Source organism: Pipra filicauda, unplaced genomic scaffold (assembly GCF_003945595.2).
Source record: "Pipra filicauda isolate LSUMZ 115617 unplaced genomic scaffold, ASM394559v2 scaffold398_size834171_pilon, whole genome shotgun sequence".
In the NCBI taxonomy this organism is placed as follows: domain Eukaryota; kingdom Metazoa; phylum Chordata; class Aves; order Passeriformes; family Pipridae; genus Pipra; species Pipra filicauda.
The window spans coordinates 294,176-318,082 of record NW_024104529.1 but is presented as its reverse complement, the minus strand read 5'-3'; the positions used below and the strand labels follow the sequence as shown (position 1 = coordinate 318,082).

At 44.0% G+C, this 23,907-nt stretch overlaps 2 protein-coding genes across 10 annotated transcripts in view; one reads left to right on the top strand and one right to left on the bottom strand.

Moving 5' to 3' along the window:
* JMJD1C (jumonji domain containing 1C) overlaps positions 1 to 1,749 on the top strand; it is a 155,914-nt gene extending 154,165 nt beyond the window's left edge. For all 7 annotated transcript variants that reach the window (XM_027737287.2, XM_027737282.2, XM_027737288.2 and 4 more), the window contains 2 exons: positions 362 to 493; positions 846 to 1,749. In XM_027737287.2, coding sequence (XP_027593088.1) covers positions 362 to 493; positions 846 to 935 — 222 coding nt within the window. In that variant the 3' untranslated portion in view covers positions 936 to 1,749. The remainder of the gene's footprint in view (positions 1 to 361; positions 494 to 845) is intronic.
* Positions 1,750 to 8,803: 7,054 nt separating this feature from the next.
* Positions 8,804 to 23,844, bottom strand: NRBF2 (nuclear receptor binding factor 2). Of its 3 annotated transcripts, none has more exons than XM_027737302.2 (4): positions 23,721 to 23,844; positions 13,169 to 13,253; positions 11,415 to 11,455; positions 8,804 to 10,351 (listed from the first exon to the last, which is right to left on the bottom strand). In XM_027737302.2, the coding sequence occupies exons 1-4, from the start codon at positions 23,772 to 23,774 to the stop codon at positions 9,635 to 9,637; spliced, it is 897 nt and encodes a 298-aa protein (XP_027593103.1). In that variant the 5' UTR covers positions 23,775 to 23,844; the 3' UTR covers positions 8,804 to 9,634. The 3 variants fall into 3 exon arrangements, with proteins under 3 accessions (XP_027593103.1, XP_027593105.1, XP_039241074.1); XM_027737304.2 differs by lacking the exon at positions 23,721 to 23,844 and adding an exon at positions 22,699 to 22,828; XM_039385140.1 differs by lacking the exon at positions 23,721 to 23,844 and adding an exon at positions 14,977 to 18,613.
* Positions 23,845 to 23,907: the final 63 nt, after the last annotated feature.

Below are 23,907 nucleotides of genomic sequence, written 5' to 3'. Positions count from 1 at the left end.
TTTGAGTGTTCCCACCAGCATTAGTTCTCCATGAGTGTGGAAGCTCCCAGAGGAGCTGGGTCCTGCAGGGCAGGGCTGTGGCTGGGTGGGTCTGCGTATCCAGTGCCTGCGCCGTGGCTGGAAAGGCTGTGCAGCAGCTGGTGAAAGGGTGGAATAACACATCAGAGTGTTCAAAGTGTGCCTTTTGCCAGAAGCTCTTAGATAAGTCAAATACACTTAATTGCTCTATACCTGTGAAGCTGCCCTTTAGTCTGATAAGGCTGTGGTTAAGGGATGTCAAGGCCCATTCTTTTCTCAGGTCTTTCTGCCAAAGAATAACCCCAAATACTAATTATCAGTCTCTTCTTGTTATTTTGGATAGGTGCAAAATTTTCACAGCTGTGTTCAAGTAACTGAAGACTTTGTGTCTCCAGAACACCTTGTACAGTCATTTCACTTAACGCAGGAGCTGAGGCTGTCGAAGGAAGAAATCAATTACGATGATAAACTGCAGGTAGGAAGCGGAGGCAGCTCTGGAAGCAGCTGGGAAGGCAGGGCTGGGAAGGCAGGGCATGCTGGGGCTCATTGAAATGCCGAGCAGTTCATGGAGCTACTTCCTCACTGCTGTTCACACAGAATAACAATGAGCAGCAGCTTCAATGCCAGGGCTCTAAACGACTCTCCCTTGAGTTGCTGGTTTTATTTATTTCACATGACATTTTAAAATGTATAAAAAGCTGTTCCCTTTTGCACAGGCTTGGTGCATCCTTCCTTTTTTTTCATCCACTGTGCTTAGCGCTCAGTCCTAAACTTTGCAGAGTTCCTCAATCACAGACCTTACTAAAATCTGTCTGATGTTCTTGCAGGTTAAAAATATCTTGTACCACGCAGTTAAAGAAATGGTGAGAGCTTTGAAGATCCACGAAGGTGAAATGGAAGATATGGATGAAAACTGAGCGCGTTCTGCTTTTTGGAGTTACCATCAGAGGGAGGTCGTTTCCCCTGGCCTGTGAATGGTATGCACACTAATTTAAGCTTCACAAACCATCAGTGCCAAGAAAAAATAGTCATCGTATTTACTTGTTAATGACACTGCGACGGTAGAGCTTCATATCACAGCCACTGTGATTCCATGTTCCACTTGCAAACAGTTGAGCAGCATTCTGCTGTCTGTATTATAATGTACATGAAGTTTGTGAAATGTCAAAGATTTAAGATGATGTATTTATTTTTGGAAAAAAACCACAAAATTCTATGCTATATTGTTGATCAAATGTAAATGTGACTTGTACAGTTTGCTAAAATAATTCAGATATTTTTCACTACATTGAGACAGTTACTGTGAGAGTAGGACACAAACACCAGCTATTGCCTGCATTTGGGATCTTGCTGAGTCCGCACAGCAGTCATGTCATAATCTGAAAATTACTGCCAAATAACTGTAAACTTTGTAAAATATAAAGTATATAAAGTAGATATTAAATACAGACACTTCAGTATTTTATTGAAGCTATTCAGTGTACAATTAAACGTTTTCAAAAGGTGTAATTTATTTAAAAATTGTCTCATTTTGGTAAAATTTATGTGAACTTTTAAAGCTTAAATATTAAACTTAATATGCTATGTAAATATATACATATATACATTCAATGATGTATTTTTTTAAAACATTGGCTTGCTTTAATTTGTTAAAAGTGCAAGTGTTACACATGCTTTGTACATTGAAGTTGAAAGGGGTTTTACATTTTCCATTAAAATGACTTTATCAGACGTGGTGCTGTCGGTTTCTGTGCCAGTGCAGCTCCGGTGCTGCCCTCTGCGGGCCGGAGCCGGGACTGCGGGCAGAGCCACCTTCCCTTTGGGAATCGGCTCCTGCTTTGCGGAAAGGGGGAAAAGGCGTTTCTGCAGAATAATTATTTTATAACAACGAGGCTTTTTACAGTTCAAGTAATACCACAAAATAATGTTTAAAAAATATATTTGTATCTGGTTTTATTTAATAATGATAATTGTTAGTTGAGCGGAATTCTCACTCTTGGAGTGATTTTGAAAAGTTAAAGTGTACTTTGATTTAAGTTATTAAAACTATTGAAACGTTTGGATGGATAGCAGATGCTGAGCACAGCCATGGGGATGATAATTAGCCTGGGTACAGTAATGCGCTTGGGTCTTGCTCCCAGTCTGACATCTCACTGGGGTTTGGGTAACCAAAAAACCCCAAATGCCATATAAAATTACCCTTAAAAACAGTGAAACACAAAAGTAATTTCTCATTGCAGAAGTCTTTAGTTGTCTTGAAAACTTGGAATTTATGTCAAATGGGGTTACTGTTGCTGTGCTTGGCAGTTGATTCTTAACTTTGAACTCGGTTCCATCCAGCATCTCCTCTCTTCTTCGCTACAGCACTGGAGCACTGGCTGGAGATGCAGGACCTGCCAGTGTACATTTGCTTAATGACAAGTGGACTCTAACCACACAGTCTTTATTTTTCAAGTTCAGGATATGTAAATGAGTGATTTTTTTTAATCAAGTTTAAGTGTTTTCCTCCCAGATTGAGTTTTGGTGAGGTACTTGTAGTGTTTGTGAAATGTCTGGAGGCTGCTGAAGTTACCATTCCTGCTGCAGAGTGTCACACCCCCCCTTGTTTGTTTTCCTGCACCGAGACCAGTTGTTGGGCCTGGGCCATCACTGTCCTCTCCTTGTGCTGCTGTGTCTACAGTGAATGGAAGAGGTTGGTTTCCCCTGGGTTACTCTCACAAAGTGTCACATTGCCCTGCCTGTCCTGGCCAAAGCCATGGCTTCCTGCACTCCAGACAGTGCCTGACAGCTGATGGCACTTGTGCCTCCAGCCCCGAGCTTTGGCACCATCCTTCGGGCCTGTGGGGCACTGACAGCTGCCTCTGCCATCCCTCACTGCCTGCAGGGGGGGATCCCTGCACCTCCCTGTCAGCCTGGAGGAGTTTTTACCTCCTCAGGGGGAATCAGAGGAGTCACTGAACTGGGGCTAATTTGTATTTCCAAGTGTTAATATTTTAAGTTCTTCCTTTGTGACCTTTTTCCTGCCACCTTTGCTGATCAATCCTTAAGCGTACGACAAAGGACACACTTTTCTTTTTAATCTGCAAAAAATGTGTGGGTGAAACGGGTGGTGAAGCAGCAAGAATGTTCCCAGAGAAGAACCTGAGAGATTGACAGGATTTTAGGACTAAAAGTGTGATTTTGGAGAGGCAAAACTGCTGGGCTCGAGCTGCAGTGTTGCATGGTGTGCAGCACTGTCACTGGGTAAGTAATCTTGGCTGCTTTTGTAGCAAAGAGAAATGATGACTTTGAACTGCATAAATAGGGTGTCACTGTAGAGTTTAACTCTCCACTTGTGTAGTTTTAAAATTTTGTGGTTGGTGTGGATTTGTGATGCAGAAGAACATGACCTGATTCATTTTGCAAATTGCTTTGGGAATTGCTGCACTTGTGGGTGACACATCCTCACAAACTGCCCACCACAATGACCGTTTTTCCCAGTAATTAATGGGAGGGCAAGAAGCCAAAAGCAGTGACCAAGGACAACGTGGCGCAAGTTGAGTGTGACAGGGAGCACTGTAAAGTGTGTATTACTGTCAGCTTGAAAAATCCCTGCAAGTCACCTGCTGCACAGCTTGGCAGACCACAAGTTGTTAAAGTCAGTAGCTACTCCAGATACTACTAAAAGAAGCAAAAAAATTTTTTTTTTTTTGAGTCCTTAGTGTACCAAATTCTGCTTATTCAGTGCCTTAAGATTCCTGGCTCGGTCACAATGAAGTGGAGCTCCCCTGCAGGAAACGGGAGCAGGAAATCAGGCTGGGTCATGCTTGTGGCTGTGACCTGAGGTGTTCATGGCTGATGTCTGAGACCTGAGGGGTTTATGGGGAGGCGTTTTCTTTTCAGGTTAGCTTTTTCCCTCTTGACCATTTCCATGTTCTGTGAGGCATGTTTTTCCCATCTTCCTTTCAGAAAGACTTTTCAGGGGGGTTTCTGATCTACAGTCTCAACTATTTCAATACAGCCAAAAGTATTCAGTGAGATCAGCTGAAGCTGTTTGAGTGCAGGAATGCTGTCAGCTCCTAGAGCAGGGATATGAAGTACCATGTGTCATCTTTTGTCACCTTTCCATTGAGACTAAGCTCTGTCTTCATCTGCTTTGCTCTCCATGAAACTCACTCTTTCCTGTCCTTTGAGAGATCACATCTCAAACTCATCAAAACTGTGAGCCCTGCTCCCTAACCCCCCCTCCTTCCCAGCTCCTCACCATCACCTCCATCCTCAGCACTGCCTTACAGTAAACAACCATAGTAATGTTCTTCCTATTGAACTGCAGAGGTAACTAATGAAGAGTAAGCAATTAGCAAAGAATGAAGTGGGGCTGTGATGACCTGAGGTGTTTCAGCACAGATGGTTGCTGTGTGTATGGTTTAGCAGAAACAGAAATTGCTGGAATTACTGGCAGGGAAGTGGTCCCCGATACAGAGGTCAGATGTAGGGGTTTGTTTAACAGTCTGAGTAGCAAATCTATTTATTCTGCTCCCCCAGCTTCACACAAGTTGCTCAGATCTGTGTGTGTGAGCAGAACCCCCATCTGATCAGCTCTGTGTTCTCATGCTCCCTGACCTTTTCAGTAGGTGGTAATTCTGTTTGTACCCTCTCCGGTGACATCCTGTCAACCCCTCTGCTGCTCTCCCAGCTGACAGCCTTCCCTGCCTTGTGCCTGGAACTGGGAATTTCCCTTCCTTCCTCCTTCCGCAGCCACCATGGCCTGTTCGGCTGCTTTCCTGAGCAGGATGTTTGTGCTCTCCCCCACATCCGCGCTGGATGAGCTGCCTCTCCCTGTTGAGATCCTGGACTGAGGTTTTGCTGTGCTTTCCCCTCCTGACCCCCAGCTCTGCCCCAAACAATGTCGGCTCTGCCCTGCGCTCCTGCTTTCCGCCTTTTGACTTGTGCTTTGTTGGCTGGAGCTTCTCCTTCCCTGCCTTTGTGTTCCCATGGGGTATGTGCCCCAGCAGTGCCCTGGGGGATCCACCACCATGTTCCTTTCTTCCCGTCTCAGCAGGGTGCCCAGGAAGCTGCCCAAGGAGCAAATGCCGTGTAGCATTAGCAGCACACACAGAGTTCTGTACCTCTCTACTTTTTTCATTTGTTCTCATGGGTTTTGAAAAGGAAGTTACCATCTATATATAGCTGGTAGGAAAATCTTGCCTCACAGCACAGTGAAGACATCGTTTACCTGATGTGTTGTGTGCAAATAGTTGCATTCTAAACATGGGCCCTTCTAAAAGTATGTGGTAGACTGAAGGATTTCTGTTGTCATGTTTCAAAGTGGACATTTCTGGTTTCTTCCAACCATACCAAGACAATATATTGACCCAGATGCCTGTTTCTTTTTCCAGTCCCTGGGCATGTGGTTTTACCGTAGCTCTGTGCTTCCTTAGTGAAATGAAAGAGTAGGGTTTAGTAGCTCTGGGGCAGGAAATCCTGTATTTTCACAGCTCTAAGGATTTCATATTGTTTGATCTCAATAATATCTGAACTCCTGCAGCAAATGGGCCTGAGGGGACACTTCAGATGATTACAAGACAAAAAGCCTGGTTAAGCTGAGGTTACTTCTGGGAAAACAAACATGGGAGAGAAAGGAGGTGCAGGAAAAGATGGCCATATCTCTGAGTCCTGAGGGAGCAATGAGCTTTTTATACAGTTGAACTCCACATCCTCGGGCAGGAAAGCCTGGCAAATAATGTCCAGCCTATACCTGACTTGTGGCAGCCACACCACTGCTCCAATTGCTTTGGAACAGTTTGATTTTGTTTTCTGCTCTATTTTTAGTCCAATTCAGTACAGGAAACATTGTGGTTGTACTTGCTTTTCTTCATCTATTTTGCTCTCGAGCCTGCTTTTATAGAACTGTAAAGCAGCCCAGGTTGGAGAGGTCCTGAAAGGTCATCTGGTCCAACCTTTTGTGAGAAAGGGGAGCCTAGATGAGGTGTAGTCCATGCCAGTGAAGGCAGGTCAACACGAATTGCAGATGGCCAAAGAGATGCTGTTGACAGGCATAGGAAGGAGTTCTAGGCTGGAGTTCCTGAACATGGAAATGCTCTCGGAGGAAGCCGTCACAAGATCCTTTTCCCCCTTTATATAAAATGAAAATATAAAACCCAACACTTCTGTATTTTGGTTTTAGCCATCATTCTAAGTAGCAATTGGTGGTGTAGTCTGCAGATTTTATTCTCAAGAGACTCCACATTGCTTCCCAGTTGCTTTTCTTTGGTTTCTCTTTCTGTGGTGATACAGCCAGAGATTGGGTAATTACAGTTTCTTTCAGCACAGCATATGTTGGCTGTATTCAACAGGGCCAGTATTTCTGGGTTCCAAGACAAGGATGGTTTCTGTGGTCAAAGCGAAGTCTGTGAATAGAAGTCAGTGTCTGGACATGTATTTAAAATTGGTGAGACACTGAAACGACAGACCACAGGAGTGTTTAATTCTGTCCCGTGTAAAACAGTGCAGCCCAGACTCCCTGCCCATGGGAATCTTTCCATGAACTGTGCCAGGCTGTGTGACCGCCAGTGACTTACCTACCACTTCGTTGTTGCTGCTGCTGCAACCCGTCACCTCCTGCGCAGCATTTCCCGCACCGCACCTCGTCCTGGCTCTCTCCGGCCCGGGAATGAGCCCGTCGGCACGGCGGTGTCAGGACACGGGCACGGCGGAGGGAGGAGGGTCCCCGCGGCTCGGCAGGGCCCGGCTGGGGGCTGCCAAGGGCTGCGGAGAGCGCAGGGAGCAGGGCCCGGGCCGAGCGCCGCGGGGCCGCGGCCGGAAGGCAGTAACCGCCTAAACCAGTCCTAAATTGTTCGGGCTTAAACTAATTGCTGACATCCACGGGAGACGGCTTTCCTTAGGTTTATTGCCATGTATCTGTAAAACCTGTCCTCTAGTGGTGAGTATTCTCTGTACAACCTACCTTTCTTCCCATGCACTGAGTAATTGCTTAGGTGTGGATTCAGACTGAAGAATTCCTTACTTGGAAAAATTCAGCATCACTCAGGGAGTGGAACACTCTTGTGCTCAGCCTTACTGCTCGAAGTTGAGATTCAGCAGCAGTCCTGTGTTGAGCAGGCAGACTGCAAGAACAAACAAACATTTGCACTGCAGGAGAGAGAAGTTTTACCACTTTCCCAAAGTGGCAGCGTGGAGTTTTGCCCCCACTTGGCTACCCTTCCCACAGCTTCCTTCAGGTCTGGTGTTTTGTTTATGGAGCTATACGTGAAGGGACAGTTTAGTCTTACAAAAAGGCAGAGCTGGCAAGTCCCATGCTCCCACCTCTGAGGAACCCTGACTCTTTAGCAGAGGTAGCCAGGCTAAAAGTTGCTTCCTTCTCCTATAGCTGCTGTTTGCAGAGATCGCTGAAATGTCTGCAGCCTTGAGCTACCAGCCCTGGTAGCTGCTTAAATCACTTTATTTCCATCTTGTAGCACATGCCTTTCTTTGCTTTACTTACTGTGCTGCTCTGCCTTGTCACCTGAACAGCCAGCCAGGCAGGTGTCAGCAGAGACTGTGACTTGCCCTTTGGTGGGAGCAGCGAGCTGGGGCTGCCCTGGAACAGGTCACCTCATCACAGCTGGTCTGTGAGGCCATTTGCTAAACTGCACCAACTGAAAAACAACTTTTTTTTTCCCCCAGCAAGATTAGATTCCAGCTACAATTCAGCACGAGGGACCTCCTCTAATGACCTCGTCTTACCTCTGTTTCCATAGACATTTCTAGCCTCCAGTCCCTACTCTCCTTCAAGCACAGAAGACACCAGGTATACAGAGGCCGGGGGACAATTTGCACAGCAGTAAGGTGTTCTTGCTGCACTTCCAAGCCTATTCTGGAAGAAAAATGCACCTTTAGAAAGCAAGCTCACCTTTTTAACAGCACAAGAATTACTTAAAATTAGGTAGCTTGCAACAGTGAACACTTTTCAATAATCAGTAACAGCTGAGGTTAACTAAGGCCTCCACTACCCACGGGAACACCCTGAGGAAAGCCCCTTTCAGGTACCAGGGCAGAGGCCGAGCTGCTGGAATGGGCGGGTGAGGAGGAGGCCCTGCCCTGCCCTGCCCTGCCCTGCCAGAGCTGGCCCAGCCCCGCAGTGGGTGTGCCTGCTCACAGGCCCTTCCTGCGGCTCCAGGGGGCCTGTCCCAGGCAGGACCACAGAGCTGCCCCTGGGACGCTCCAGTGTAAGAACCCTATGAGAATCCTATGAGAGGCTGAGGGAGCTGGGGTCGTTCAGCCTGGAGGAGGCTCGGAGGAGACCTCCTCACTCTACAGCCACCTGACAGAAGGTTGTAGCCAGGTGGGCGGCAGTCTCTTCTCCCAGGCAACCAGCAGTAGGACAAGAGGGCATGGTCTTAAGCTGTGCCAGGGGAGCCGTAGGTTGGATATTGGGAAGAAATTTTTTAGAGAGAGTAATCAGGGCTGCCCAGGGAGGTGGTGGATTCACCGTCCCTGGAGGTGTTTAAGGTGAGACTGGATGTGGACTCAGTGCAATGGTCTGGGAACCACGGCAGGGTTGGATCAAGGGTTGGACTTGATGATCTCGGAGGTCTTTTCCAAGCCAGTCGATTCTATGACTCTAACCCAGCTGTCAGCCAGGTCACTTCATGGATGGGCTGGGCACTCTAAATTCATCCCAGCTTCCTCAAATGTGCTGGATGACGAACACAGAAGCCCAGCTTGTACGTGTGTACTAACGCTGTTAGTACAAGTACTAATTTGGTTTTTATACTCTGCAACATCTGTAGAGATTTAACACACGTTTAGTGTCAAAACACCTTGGTTTTTATTTTCCTATCCTTTTGAATCAGGTTAAGCTGTAAACAATTTCTGTTTCCATCAAATACTGCCAGCTAGAATTATTCCATTCATGCATCACTGAAAACAAAAAGGGTATTTTTCCTTAAGTATAGGTTTTTCTTTTTTTAAACCATGTCACTTTATACAGAAACCAATAGCTAGATTCAATGCACCCTGATTAGTTATGTAAACAGATAACCCCCCAAAAAAAACCTCGTCAACAGAACTAATAAGTTGGTTCCTTCATAGAATGGAAAATAAAATCTCTCCTGACTTGAGGTTAACATGGTCAGGAGTACTGAGTGTGGCACATAAATCCATCTAGGAGGTGTATAAATTGCACTGTATCTGAATTAACAAAGTTATGCATAATGAAATGCACAGTTTAAATTCATGCTAGAAAGCATTTTTCAATATGAAGTGGCAGCCGACTGGCAACCATAACAGTTAGGTTCTGCACCATCATTTATGGCATTATAGATAACTATTACATATATAGCATACTTAAAAACCCTGAAGGATTGTGTTACTTGAAACATTCTCCAGGCAGTCGTTTGGTTTGAAACGTTGGGAGAAAGACTAAAAGAGCTCACCATCTTATACCAACTATGGTACCTTTAACTCTCATGAAGTAGATCAGATATGATGTGTATTTCACAGTAACAGAGTTGCTTAATGCCTTTTCTCCAACAGTAGGATTGTGGTAGATGTTTCTGCCCTCAGATCACCACTGTCCTGGTGGCTTTCCCTTTTCTTAAGTATGGGTAACTATACTGAGCACTTTTCCTGGGTTTTAACTATTCATCAGTCCTTTCAGTATATCTTCAGAGAGTTCCAGCAGTGGGAGTTCAGGGGATGGGATGTCCAGGGGGGGAAGGTTGGGTATTGGAATGTCCTTTGCCTTCCCAGCAGTTGTTGCAAACTTCTGCCACGTTGCAGCTGAAGAAGTACTTTCTGAGTGTTGCTGCAGACCCCACAACTCTGACTTCTCTACAAAATCAGCATCTACATCCAGCTCCTTGTCTACTGGAGATTTTTGGAGTCTAGCTCTTTCTGCTTTTAGCTGCTTATTCTCTCTCCTTAATCTCTCATTTTCAGCTACAAGAAATTCTATGTGCCGTTTCAAATCTGCAATTTTGGTTGCCTGCTCTTCTATTATTGTTTTGTCATCTTTTGGAGCTTTACTCCCAATACATGCTTCCATCGGCTCCTTTTTTTTCTGAAGCAGAAACAACAGTGTATCTGGGTCCCTGTCAAAGACACCCTGAATATCCTGCGAATGTTTCTCTGTGGAAGGGCTGTATTTCTGAGTAACAGGAACCAGTATGTTTTGATCATCAGAGTCTTCAGCAGATGGCTTATAAGAAGTCTGAAGGTGTGTGGCTGTTTCCTTATCAGCATTCTGCTGGGCCTTCAGCTTTTCCTCCCTCTTTGCCCTTTTCCACCTCTCCTGGATGAGCAGTAACTGTTTCATGTGACTATCCCTTTGTAATTCCAGTGACAGCTGAGCCTGGGTAAGAACAAGATTAAACAATTTAGTGGGTGATCCCTGATCCCACCTGAATATTCATGCAGGTAAAGTTACATGTGTGTAAATATTTACATGAACAGTATCACAGCACGGCTGAGGGGGGGGGAGCAAGAACTGCCCTCTGCTTGTACAATGCAACAGATTCAGATATGTCACCCAAATTCAGCAAAAAACCTGGTCTTTTTGTTTGTAAGTCACTGACCAGGCTACAACCCCTCTGAGCAGGGGCTGTTGGTTAAACCAGGAGTTTAACCAACCTATGAACAGCACCAGGAAGGAAGGGATTCTCCTGGCATGCACAGCCACGCTTTGCTAAACCATGCAAACTTTTTGTATGCTTCTGTGATGGTATCTGTGTAGACATATCAATAACACCTGAAACTAAGCAGCAAATTGCTCCAAGGCCAGATACAGTCCCAAATGATTCAGCCATATTTAATGAAGGGGGTGGCATGGTGGACAATAACTCACAGGAACCACCTGGATGAGAGACCATTTTCCAAAAGAATGACCCTTTGGAGCAAAGACAGAGGCCTGATCTCCAAGGGTTATTTGCTTTCATAATATTGGCTAAATTCAAACCCTACTGCTGTAACAGTGCTGAGCAGACTGCACTGCTACATTCACAGGCAGATCTGTGCAATGATTAAGGAAAGGTGTCAGGGCTGTTGTTCTGGAGATCCCCCAGTCAGGATGAATAAACCCAAAATTACAGACTGTAGATGAGACGCTCAGCTTTGTGTCTCAGCAAAGTGCCTCACAGCAAAAGCTAAACATGAAACTAGTTTTATCACCTCCCTGAAGACGCCTGGCAGACTAGAAAGCTGGAGACCCCTTGGATGGCTTAGCATTTCTCTTGTCCCTGCTCCACATAAACTTGGAAAAACTCCCTAGGAAGACCGGTGTTACCACACTTGTGACGCTCCCGGTGCAGTTGCCAAGGGCTCAGAAAACTTTGGAGAGGGTAACGCCCAAGGGGGGTGTGATCAGCGAGGGCACAGTGGGACACACAGGAGCTGTAGCTGCTGCACTGGGGCCTCACCTGCTCCGACCGGGTCAGCTTCATGGCGTCCGTGAGGTACGCTGTGGATAGAGAACAGGTCAGCGTCAGCACGGCCTGCACAACCTCAGCATTCCCATAAAACCTAAGGAAAGGCTCCAGGCCTTCTGTGTGCTGAACCCCTACATAAAGGCAGCAGTCTAGAGGCAAAGCATTTACAGAGTTACGGTGGTTGGAAACACCTGCTGGTTTTCAAAAGTCAGGAAAAATTGCTGTAAGGTCTTGCAATGCACACTACACCCCTTCCATGGTATCCTGTTGGCTTGAGTTGCTCAAATTTGTTTTACAGAGAAGGACAACAGCCATTTCCAGAAAGTCCCAGAAGAATAAGCTTTCCCATGAAGGGCAGGAACACAGCTAAGGACCAGACCTTTTAGCATACAAGCACGTTATGACAAAATGTGATAAGTAAAATCCTCTTGCCCATGGCACACCAGTATTATGAAGTCATGCTTTTAAATTATATTCATAATGAAAAATTATGGTCCTTAGTTCCTCACTTTTTTTCCCAAGTTCTCCTCCAAACCAGAAAATGTGCTGGCTTAAGAGTCAGAGAAGCACTTTGAGCATATCTTGCTAGTGCTGAAAATGACAAGGTGTAAGAAATTCTTAACCAAATTTGGAATGATGCAAGATAATGGCATAGAATCATCAGACAAAGAAATGCAAGAAACATTCAGTGCCCTTCTGGGTTTTGTCTTGGTATATGAACGAAAGAAAACCAAAAGTCTGCATACCAGAATGTGTTATCCCTGATCACTCTGAGTATTCATAAAAACCAAAGAAACTATCAGTTTCTCACTTTAACTTCTAGTATTTATGAATGGAAAGTGAGAAGGCCTGGTATCTAGGTTATGATGTTCATAACATCATAAGGAGAGTAGCCACTCTCCTTTGAGGAGACTTTGTCTCCTCAAAGCCCTGTCACTGAAAATGTCCTACTTGTTGCACCAATTAAGAGATCCTCTTTCTTCTTCTGCCAAGTAGCTGCTGCACTGTCAGAGAGCTGAGGGACTCCAACACAGATAATTAGGCGGGACTATTTAAATGGACAGGTAAACGCACAAGGTCTCACACAGGACAGGGTGTCAATCTGCTGTTGTGCTCGAGCTCTGGGGAAGCTGAGCTCATCACCTGTTTTCAGCTGCTTGATTCAGACATCAGGAAAGGGAAGTAAACTTTTGTAAGCAAACATTTGTCTAAGTATTTCCTTTATTAGCAGGGGAAGCAGGTGACCTCAGCTATGAAAGCAGTGAAGAAAATACAAAGGGTAAAGTGAAACTGGCTTACAGCAGGTACCCAGCTTTAGTCTGTGCATGACACAAGGTGTTGGCTTCATCTTCAGTCAAGAACTGCGTTCGCAGTGATAACCATCCCCAATCAAAACAACTATGGAAATGTCTGACTTGAGCTGCTCATATGAGAAAAAAAAGTTTCCAAAAGGGCTCTTGATCTGGACTGAAAAACAAACTCACATTTTAAAAATAAAAATTTTGCAAGTAACTAGATATTCTACTTACATAGAATCATAGAATCACAGAATATTCTGAGTTGGAAGGGACCCATCAGGATCATTGGGTCCATCTCCTGGCCCTAGGCAGGACACCCAAGGAGTCACACCACACACCTGAGAGCATTGTCCAAATGCTTCTTGAGCTCAGACAGGCTTGGGGCACAGAGCATGCAAATCTAGGAACTGATTTTAACAGCTGGAATGTGAGAAATAACCTACTCACCAGCAGCTTTCTTGTGACAAGAAATTGCTTCTTCATATTTCCCTGCTGCCAACAAGCGATCTGCTTTTCTGCTCTGCTGGTGAGCCTTCAAAAAAAAACAACATCGCATCAATGAGGGTTCATGGACAAAGCTGTACCTGTGGTAAAAGTAATCATTACATCTAAGAAACTGTACTGATTGCAATTCTCATGCTTTTAGGCTCAGATCTCCCACTCCCGTCCACGTTTTATAATTGGACTTCTTCTTTAATACTACCTTACAAGAGTCTGTACTGGTAAGAACTGAAGGCTGTTAATGCAGCAAAGGTAGTGTGTACACAACAAAATCCTTTTGAAGCTGTTCCTCAGAAAGTACATATTCTCTTTTATAGGCAGGCACTTACCACAGATGTGTAAAAAGACCATTAGGGATAAGAAGTTATGAGAAGTTGTGTGTTTTTAGGACCAGTTTACCTGGCAGAATGCAAAATATTTGAATTGTGTTACATCTCACAGCTGGTCTGATATTTTCTGCTGTCCCATGCCCTAGAGGCTTTGCCTCTTGGGTGAATAAACTACAAAAGATCTTTGCCTTTTTTTTTTGTCTGCAGCTTACACCAGTTAATGGCAGCAGCACAGCCATAGTTAAAGATATCAAAGTCACGTTGTTGCTGTACAACAGTTAAGTCTATACTAGTATTTGTAAACCACTAATGTAAACCACCATCACAGACTAAGGATGTTGCTGGAAGCAAGCAATTGTATTTGCATATGCTCAGTGAGAAACACTACTGTATAACCAGCACTGCAACATTCATGAAAGTAAATCTTTTTGTCATTACTACAAGACACGAATTTTATGGTCCCTCCTCCCAGACAAGCTGTGTAATGTGAAAGGCTAGAAGCACTAACTGGTGAGACTCTCAGTTACACAGTTCAGGGCTGTTGTGCTGCACGTTGAGTTTGAAGTAAGCATACATCAGGTACTGATACTTACGTGACACTTATATTAACATCCACCTAAAACACAAGTTCCAAAACACAGGTCAGGTTCTTTGTCCTCCAAGTGGACTTATCCCCTGCACTGCTACAGTAAGTTCAATTTTCTACCACAATCTTGGCAGCTCTTACACCCCAGAAGAGAATGATTTGTATAGAAAACACTTGTTTGGGCGACAGCTGTTCTTAAGCAATCCCTAGCAGTTATATCACTGCATGTAGACATTTGGCTTTTCTAAAACTGATTTCATATGCTAATATGCTGTGTTTTTAAAAAACCAAAATACAATTCCTCGATTCTTCACAACAAACATTTTTTGTTATATTCTTCTTCCTCACCTTCATTGAATCCTCAGAGCATTGTCAGCATTTCCTATTTCTTCTGCCCTGAGGTTAAATAATCTCAGAAGTGGAAGTGTTTTTCTATTGGAAAATTATCTATTTTATGGCCTTTTTCTATGGACTCCTACAAATGACATATGCCAGAAAGATAAACTAATTTCCCATGGGAATGAACAAACAGGATCAGCACAGATAGAGTCATCTCCTTGGTTATTCCTGGCAGCTCATCCCGTTACAAATTAGCTGTGTCATGGACAAAAAAAACACCTGAACTAGCTCTTTGCAAAACAATTTTTCAATAAATTAGTATTGATACAGCTGCTTCTGAAAACTGCATGGGCAGGTCTGAAAAAACAGGGTAAGAGGAAACAGGATAGCCAGAGACAGAAGGGCTAAGGAAGCACTTCAACAGGCAGGGGAACTGGTTTCATTTATTAGTTTCTACATGTAAGAATTTGAGTCTAACTGTTTTCAAGGGTTATTCTTACATGTTTTAAACTACTGGAGTATGATCTTACTCAAATCACTTAAGTACATTTGAGGACAGTCAGTTCTGTTTGACTGAGCAACATTCTCAATTAACTTCCAGTGAAGCTGAAAGGAGTCTGAAGAAGTCAGGCTGGACTGTGAATAAAATTAGGAAAGCAACAGTCCATAGAAGTTAGCAAGAAGAAAACATGATCCTCTGTTGAGAAGGTCAAAATGCCTTTCTTGCTCCTTACATCGAAATATACACATCAGACCACCTTACTGTGATGCAACAAACTTCCCAACGAAAACAACAGAAACCACAGCAGAGAAAAATCAGTTTTAAGCACAGCTTTGTGTGAGAAAACCAGGTGTTCTGCAGTCAGTCATGGGCAAGGAATTCCTCATTTTCCATCTTTTCCTGCCAGCTTGACAAGGAAATATTTGCTCATTTATGCCACCCTGTGAGTGTTTGTGCCCGTTAGTTGATTGTGGAAGGACCAAGGAATCTCTCCCATTTTCATGGTAGCTTATTTTTCAATAAGCAGTTTGGAGAAATTAGCGGTGCTGTTTCCTAGCAGCAAGTGATGAAGCTGCAGCAGAAGTATTTGGGTGCTTAATGGCCATTATGATGGATGAGCTTGTACATCTTGTCTAGTCTGCTGGCTTACTGCAAGAAATGCTCAGTTCCACTCAGCCACACAGCTTCCAACCATTGTTAGCAAATCTGTTTTGAACTCAGAGGAGCCTGTATCCCGTTATAAAACTGGCAATGGAAGAACTGGTCCTATATCCTGAAGAGAAAAAAATGACTCTCAAGTTTATCCCTGGTCTGATGTCATGCTAAAGGAAGGTGTTTACACAACAGTTGTGGAGCTGCTGTGCTGGATCCCAGCACATTCCAGCAGGACTGCTTTGACCTTGGTCCTGCTGCTGTGGTTACAGAAACACCTGCCGCTTGGCTCTGCTGGGTTTATGGATCCGATTTCTCTTTCCTCTTCCACTTGCAGTGCTGGAAATAAATGTAGGATGGGGTGTAAGAATAATTATAATTTATTAACAAGCTATGGAATTGAAGGGTGCAAGCAGGTTGACAACTACTTCCAGATGTCCCTCCCAATCCTAATGAGCAGGAATTCCCAGTAGGCAAGTGGACAGGTGTTAACAATTTGACCCTTGTAAAAGGAAGCAGGTGAGGGCAGGATGGCCAAGATAAAAAGCTTCCTCACGTTGCTTCAACATAACTACTTCTTACAACGTTTGTGTAAGCTTTATTGTGTGACATGAATCACTCTGGACCAACTGCAAAAGCAGGTAAGTTTGACATTTTTCTACCCTTTCCAACTGGAGTTGATATGTTGAAGGGGGATACCTGCATTTGAAAGTTTGTGCTATTCTACAGAAAGGCTCCTATTTGATTTTTCACTCAACTAGCCCAAATCATTGCCTAGGTTTCTCTAAACAACAAATCAACAATCAAACAACCCTCTAAAACAGCAATACAGATTGCCCTCTTTACCCAGAGCTTTCTTTAGCAGCCCAAAAATTAACATTCCTCTTGTTTTTGCACTATAAACTACACAATGATGTGACTGCAGCCTTTGAGAAATGAAGCCATAAGGCCCACTTGCCAGATCTATTAATGTTCTCTCAAACTGAAAAATAAAAATGCTCATTTTCTCTCTAGAAACGGTGTACTGTTACAACTTAAAGGATTACCACAGTGTGATCCTAGCTTATGCTGGGGAAAAATAAAAGCTGCTGCTTTTTCCCATAGAATTCCAGTTGGTGGCTAGATATGACAGAAAGGAGCATAACAGGAAAAAAACTGCTCAAAGCAACAATATTTTGAAAAGGTAGATGTGTTACTGGCTCATTTTCAGTCTGCTACCCTCTCCTCAGAGCAGTAATTTGCAACAGTGCTTCTGTAGCTGAGACAGTCTTGTGTATGTTTTGGTTTTCTCTGTTCCACTAATGGGACAACAGCTCTTCACTTGGACAAAGCCTTGCACAAGATGTTAAGCTTACGGCCTTCTTTGTACATTGCAAGGGACTCTCTAAAAATTATGTATTTTAATATGATTATGAAGCACAGATTTTGGTGCCTAACTTAAAAGGTGACTAATAAAGGCAGGAAAACCCAGCTGCTAAAACAATGGAGCCTGATGGAAGCTTAACCACAAGAAGTTTGTTTCTAAGTTTTTTAAGTGAAACCACTGTTTGCTGCTACTGTCATCTACTTTATGCCATGGGCTGTGGATACCAGTTATTTTTGCCAGAAAGGATCAACACCTGTGGTCTCTCACTGCTGAAAGCAAAGAGGAAGGTTTTTTGGTTTTTCAGTTTGTTGTTGTTTTTTTTTTTTTTGAGAGATGAGGGATCTATTTGAGGATTTGTTTCCCTAAGGACACAGGTCTGTTTTCCTAAGAGTGTTTGAAGAGTCATAAAGTGCACACTGTGTCACTTCCATGTTATCCAAGCGTGCTAAGTGTTTTCCACGTGGATGTTTACAGCAGAGGGTCACAAAGGGTGGGATGAGCTGGTGCACCACGGTTACTCCCATGCCACACTCTGTCAGTTCTATATCTATGGAAATCTCTTTCAAACATCATTCTTACCAGGAAACAGTGAACTTAAAAAGGTTTCAATGTGTATGTCCTCATATGCATTGAAAAAACAGAATGAAGAGAGAACACAATGGGAAAACTTGACCTGAGAGGTCCAAGAATAAACTGTGGCCACCCATTTACTTTAAAAAAAAAAAAGTGCAATCATGATTGGGGTGACTATGGAAAATGCTTGTACTTACTAAAGCCAAAAATAATATAGAGTTGTATTGTAACATGCTAAATAATGGGAATATATTTGCCACTAAGACTAAAGAAATGGTAAAATGTAGCTTTATCAACAGAAGCAAGCTCCCATTTTTAAATAATTGTATTCTGTAGAGAAAGATGATTAAGAACCAAAAAATGGCAGAACCCATTGTGGCTGTTCAACCAAGACCACTAGTCGAATGTGAGCTCAATTGTCTGTCTTTGTAAGCCGGTACTTAGCCAGGTTGACAGAACAATGACTCAGCTGTGTAAATTACAGGTTAGTGTTCCTACAGAGCAAAACAAGTATGTGAAACTCTCATGAGAATGTGTTCTCAGCACTGACAGACTCCTCACTCGCTTTGTATGTAAAGATGTTAAAGTTCAACTGGCATGTAAGCAATGGCATTAGAATTTAAATATATGGGCAGACAAGCAACCAGTTGTTTTGCCAACCCACATTAATTCACTGAATAGCTCTAATTGACTACGCGTGTGTTCCCAGCCTATTCCAAGTTTAAGATAAAGTGGTTAGTCTGAGTTCCTCACCATGCAAATGCAATTAAGAGATCTGGAATGAAACCAACTCACATCCACACTGCTCAGGTTAGGTGGAGCCTTCCAAACCCCATAGAGGCATGTATCACCTGCACCTTCCTTAGGGTGTGGTATCCTTTTACCTACTGCATAGTCAAATCAACCTCATTCACTTCCTTTTCATCCACTTAGTAGGATAAAAGCACTGAATGCTTCAACTTGCTTGTCAGAGCCATTTTTACAGAATCAATTAGGTTGGAAAATAACTCTGAGATCGAGTCCAACCTACCACCATGTACACCAGACCATGGCACTAAGTGCCATGTCCAGTCTTTCCTTAAACACCTCCAAAGACAGTGGCTCCACCACCTCCCTGGGCATTTTGCATGCCTGCAGTTCTCAGGCACCACCTGCTTTGGTGGTGTTTTTCTTGTCCCCATATACAGTGTCACAGCAAGTCTTGCTAAGTGAGAACTGTTCTGCTGCCCTGATAATAAACAAGACCAACCTGGGCTTCGATGTGCAGCCTTAAACCACATGGCTCAAGCTGTTACAGCAACTGAGCTACTCCTCAGTAGGGAACAACAGAGCCATCACAACAAATTGTCCAGTAAACAATCTATTCCAGGAGGAACAAGTTGAAAACAAGTGGGGCAGAGAGGATTCAGCTGTGACCTCAGTCTGCTGCCTCACGAGGCCTCCATGAGGTGGCTTCATTTGGGTGTTCAAACTGCTGGTCATGCTGACTCAGAGCTGAACTGTGTGGCCTGATGACAGGCACGTAATGCCCGTGTGATGCAGCAGAAAGGCACTGCTGGTAGGTACCCAAACAGCACAGTTACAGTGAGGAAATAATGCTTCTGTCAACCACCCATAGCTTAGCTAATTATGTTCTTGACTGGGAGCAGCTGCAAGTTGTTTTCTGTGTCACGTGGAACAGTTCTGTGTTGTGCCTTTAATAGGAATTATATACCTGAACACAGCCTTGAGGTGGCTGTTACTGATCTGGCTGTTCAGCTGAGCATCTGATGCACCACCTCAGCACCTCCAGTCACTTCTCTCAGATATGAGGCTGCCTCTGTGGGTTCACACCTTGTGGTTCACCCACCACTGTAGTAAAAACAGACTTTGTGTGAGGCACATCTATAGAGTGATACTTTCCCCCCTTTTATTACCTACAAGCTTGTCCTCTCTAATTTGAGCTCAGAATTGAGTGCATCTGCCCTTTTTTTGGTTCCATTTTAGACTGGAAGATCAAGTATAGCAGGTTAAGCTTTATTAAAAAAAATCGAAGAAAACAAGTGGGGTTCAGTGGATGTTTCTATAGATTAACATAATATTCCTGGTTTTCGAATCAAAATAACAGAGCTGCAGGCTGGCATTGAGTCTCAAACACATTAGCCCATGTGGTTTAAATCCTTTGGTCTCTAGTGAACTTTCATAGATGCCCCTCCTACACCTCCATATTGCATATTTATTCTGTTTGTTATTTTGCCTTTGTGTGGATGTAGTACTCACCTCACTTTTAAATCACTTCCTAAAGTAAACCACTGACTGGCTCGCACTGGAGTGGTTGCTACCAATGCATTAATATTAAAATCTTTCACTATATGAGATTTTTGAAATACACATTTTGTTATTCTCACTCCAGCCACTGGTCTGTGCTTTCTGTTTTCACCAAAACAGCAGCTCCTCAAGCTGGGTCCCTTATGCTTCAAGAAACTTAGAGCTGACAGATACTCACCAGATTTTGGATTATATTTTATTATAAGCCATACAAACATTACTACCTTATAGGAAGAATACAAAGTAGAGGTGGTATGGCTCGTTAGCTATAGGACAATACTGAGGTGTTAAAGTAGAATCTGCAGAGTTCTGAGGTCCTGGACTGTTTAAGGAACAAGTTTTCTTTCTCATCTCTTCTTGAGGTTTGATATTATTTGCCTCATTTTTACTGTGTTCCTTCCAAGCTTCTGATGGCCAGCAGTGTGTGGTTGTGCTTCTTAACTTGTAACTTTTGCTCCTATACCTAAGGTTAAAATTACTGCTGGATGTGAGATCAGAATTCTTTGCCTAAATCAGATGGCAGTAGGAATTACCCCTACAGTAAATACAACCAAGAAGCTCTTGAGATGCTCTGCAAGAACTTGCAGTGTTCATGAGAGACTTATCTTTGTGCTTTTGCAGTAAAAGTTTTAATCTGTAGAAGAATGTTGATATGCCTTAAGTTTTTGACACTGGGTTATGTGTGAAATAAGTAATCAGCTGGGCTAGAAACCTGTTACACGGTTGTCTGCAGGTGCAGAAACTGCACTTCATACTGGTTTTAAGTTCCACAGCATAACCTAAATGTTTTATTTGTAGGGTTTAAGAACTGGCTTCCTCACTAGTAAAAGCATAAGGATGAGGGCTTTAACTCTTTCTTTCAAGATGAGATCACTGCTTAGAGACATGGTTCAGTGGTCCATTAGCAGTGCTGGATTAATGGCTGGACTTGGATCCTAGAGTTCTTCTCCAATCTTAATGATTCTACGAAAACGCTTTCCAATGGCTCTGTCAACTCAGACAATGGCAACAGATCTTGGAAAAGTTATTTCAGTTATTCCTAAAGGAAGGATCACTGGGTACAACAAATACCTTGAGGACAGCTCAGTGGAAAAATCAAATCAGCAGTTAGTACTGTAGCACAAGTCCTAGAAAGGTTAAAAGAAGGAAAGTTGGGGTTAGACTCAGCATGATCATTTGCTAAGCACGCAACAATGGCACAGAAGGAATACAAAAAGTTAGTAACTTTAAAATAGAAAAAAAGTCTGAAGAACTAAATTCATAAGTAAATGAGCTAAATAAGGTCAAATTCTGAAAAGATGGATCCATTTCTCATTGAAGTTATTAGACCTGAAGGTCAGTAATTAAAACTTCCATTGAACAAAAAACATTGTAGTGTTATATACATATGTGTGTGTGTGTGTGTGTGTGTGTGTATGCGTGTGTGTGTATATATATATATATTCAACATATCTGGAAAGCAAATCTGTGTTGTCTAGTGCCATCTACAGAACTAAATCGGTGAATTGGGGAAACCAAAATATAGCAAACATAAGAAAGAAATAGTTGAAGGCATTAAGCCCAGTTCCACGAAGATAAAACATTATTTTGAGGGAAATCTATCTGTCAGAAGGTAGAAAAAGAACATAATTGAAACCAGTGGAACACTGGCTACGGCATGCCACCTGTAAGGGATTTTTTTTTTTTTGAAGTCAGATCAGCTGCCCAGAAAATCAGGACAGTATCCATGCTTTCAAAAAAGACTAGATGCTCCAATCCACAACTAATGAACAAGGTTCACAGGACAAAGCAATATCCAAATACTGTAGTAAATTATGAAGAAATACCTTAACTGAAGAAAAATCAATTTTGTGAAAAAGCCATGATAGACTGAAAGGGAAATGTCTCGTACTCAAGTCATCAATAGCAGTTAAGTCTAATGATTACTGTATCCAAAACCACTTTGTAGTTTAGGTGTTCGGTGATTTGGTGGGTTTGGTTTGGTTTGTTTGGTTTTTTTTGTTGTTGTTGTTGTGTTTTTGGTAGCTTTATTTTCCCCTTTGTCATCTTTGGAAAAAGTTGTGCTTTTCCAGTCGACAGGAACTAGACTTAGGTAAGAGAAGATATTTATAGGAGAAGCAAGTGAAATAGATCACATTGGATATTATAAACATCTTAAATGGATGTTCTTTCACTGGAGGTTGGCTCCTTCCCTGAATATTGTGCAGCATTTTCAAAAAAAAGTGTTTTTATTTCAGGCCACTCTAAGGCAGTAGGTGCATATTTGCAGGCAATTTCATAATTTTCTGTACAAAAGTATGTAAAGTACCTTTTTTCATGTATTATCTCTTCATGCAGAAGTGCCTTGACCTTGTTGTCAGCCTGATGCTACCCAGGTGTGGTACCTGAACACTCCTGTTGTGGTCACAAGATCATCAGCCAGGCTTTAGTCACAGTCTTGTCACTCCTACAGTCCTTTTAAGTGGTCTCTTACTGAAACACTACTGACTAGTGACATCTGCTCTGCCAAAAAGCTGCTGCTTACAGACATTTACCAGTGAATATACAATATTTGTTTTGTCCTTAGAGTTTTATGCACTAGATCTACTTTTTAAAAAGTTTTTACAGTGTCTGTGAACTTAGCTACAGTTTATCCCTCCTGCATTACTGTGCTGCCTGTTTGCCTGACTTTAAGTCCATCATATCAACAGGTTACAAGAGCTTTTCTACTTCTTGCTGTTCCTTATTTCAATTAGTGTTTCAGCATAGAGTGAAAAGTCTGAGACAGTGTGATGCTGACATACCCAGAGAGGTTCTGCACCATTGATTTGGATCTAAACTCACCATCTTCCTAATTCCATGGGTGGTCAGCAGTGACAGTTCTAAAAGCCTTCCTGAATCAGAGAGGGTGAACCAGGAATACCTGACTGGCTCTGCATGGAGCAGGCAAGGGTTTGCCAGGGTTGACACTCTGCTGGAGCAAATAAGCTTTGATTAAAAACTGAACTGACACAAGTCCCTGAGGTTCACATGGCAATGTCTGAACAATTTCTGGATCAAACTCATTCCTGGAAGCACCACTGATGTACTCCTGGTGTGCTGTCCATGGCTCACTGGACTGCTGGACCAAAGCTTGTTTTCTAAGGGAACACTGCATCACCACATCTGAGGCACAGTCAAGACACAGCTTTGATAAAACCCATAAGGCAGCAGGGAATTAACTCTTCTAGATTGTGTCTATCGGACAGGGACCTGCCAATTTAGGCTGTTTAACATTTGACTAGCTTTTGTGAAGCTGCATTTTTCAGACCATCTGTGTTTCAGCTCCAGTTCCTTAGCGACTTAGTCTAAGCCGGGGGGGGGGGGGCGGAGCGGGGGGGCGGAGCGGAGCGGGGCGCGTCCTGATTTCAGGTTTTAACGCATTTCGCCTTCTGAAGTTAGAAGAAACACCGGGTCCTGATAAACTCTCTAAACTGCCATGGATATGGCCTGTGCTATCTAAACGCTTCCTCTAGCCACTTCCTTCCCGAACTTGCCTCCCAGAACTTCCCCTATCCCTCGCGTTTACAGAGGGCTCACCCGGCAAGGTAAACATGTCGCAACTCGCTCCCTGCGCGGTTCCCCCTCCGGGGCCCGGAGCAGCGCTGTCCCGCCGCACCGTGGCGAGCCCCCCATCCCCGGCGCGGCGCTGGGCCCCGCTCCCGCCCGGCACGGCCTCACGGGGCCCTGAACGGGTGTTTGGGGGCGACAGGCGGGCGACCAGAGTCCCGCTGTCCGCTCAGGTCGCGTCTCCTCGCCCGGTTACGCGGAGCGGTGTCTCGCTCTCCCCGCTGCCCGGCTCCGCCCCCCCCCGGCCCTGCGCTCACCAGGTTGAGGGGCCCCTCCATCACTTCCATGGGCGGCGGGGGCTGCGGGCACATGGGCGGGGGGCGCTGGGCGCTGCCCCGGCCCGGCCCCGGCGCGGCCCGGCCCCGGCGCGGCTGCCTTGTAAACACGGGCGGCCGCTTCCGCCCGCGAGAGCCGCGCCGCGCCTCGCGAGACTTGCGTCGCCGG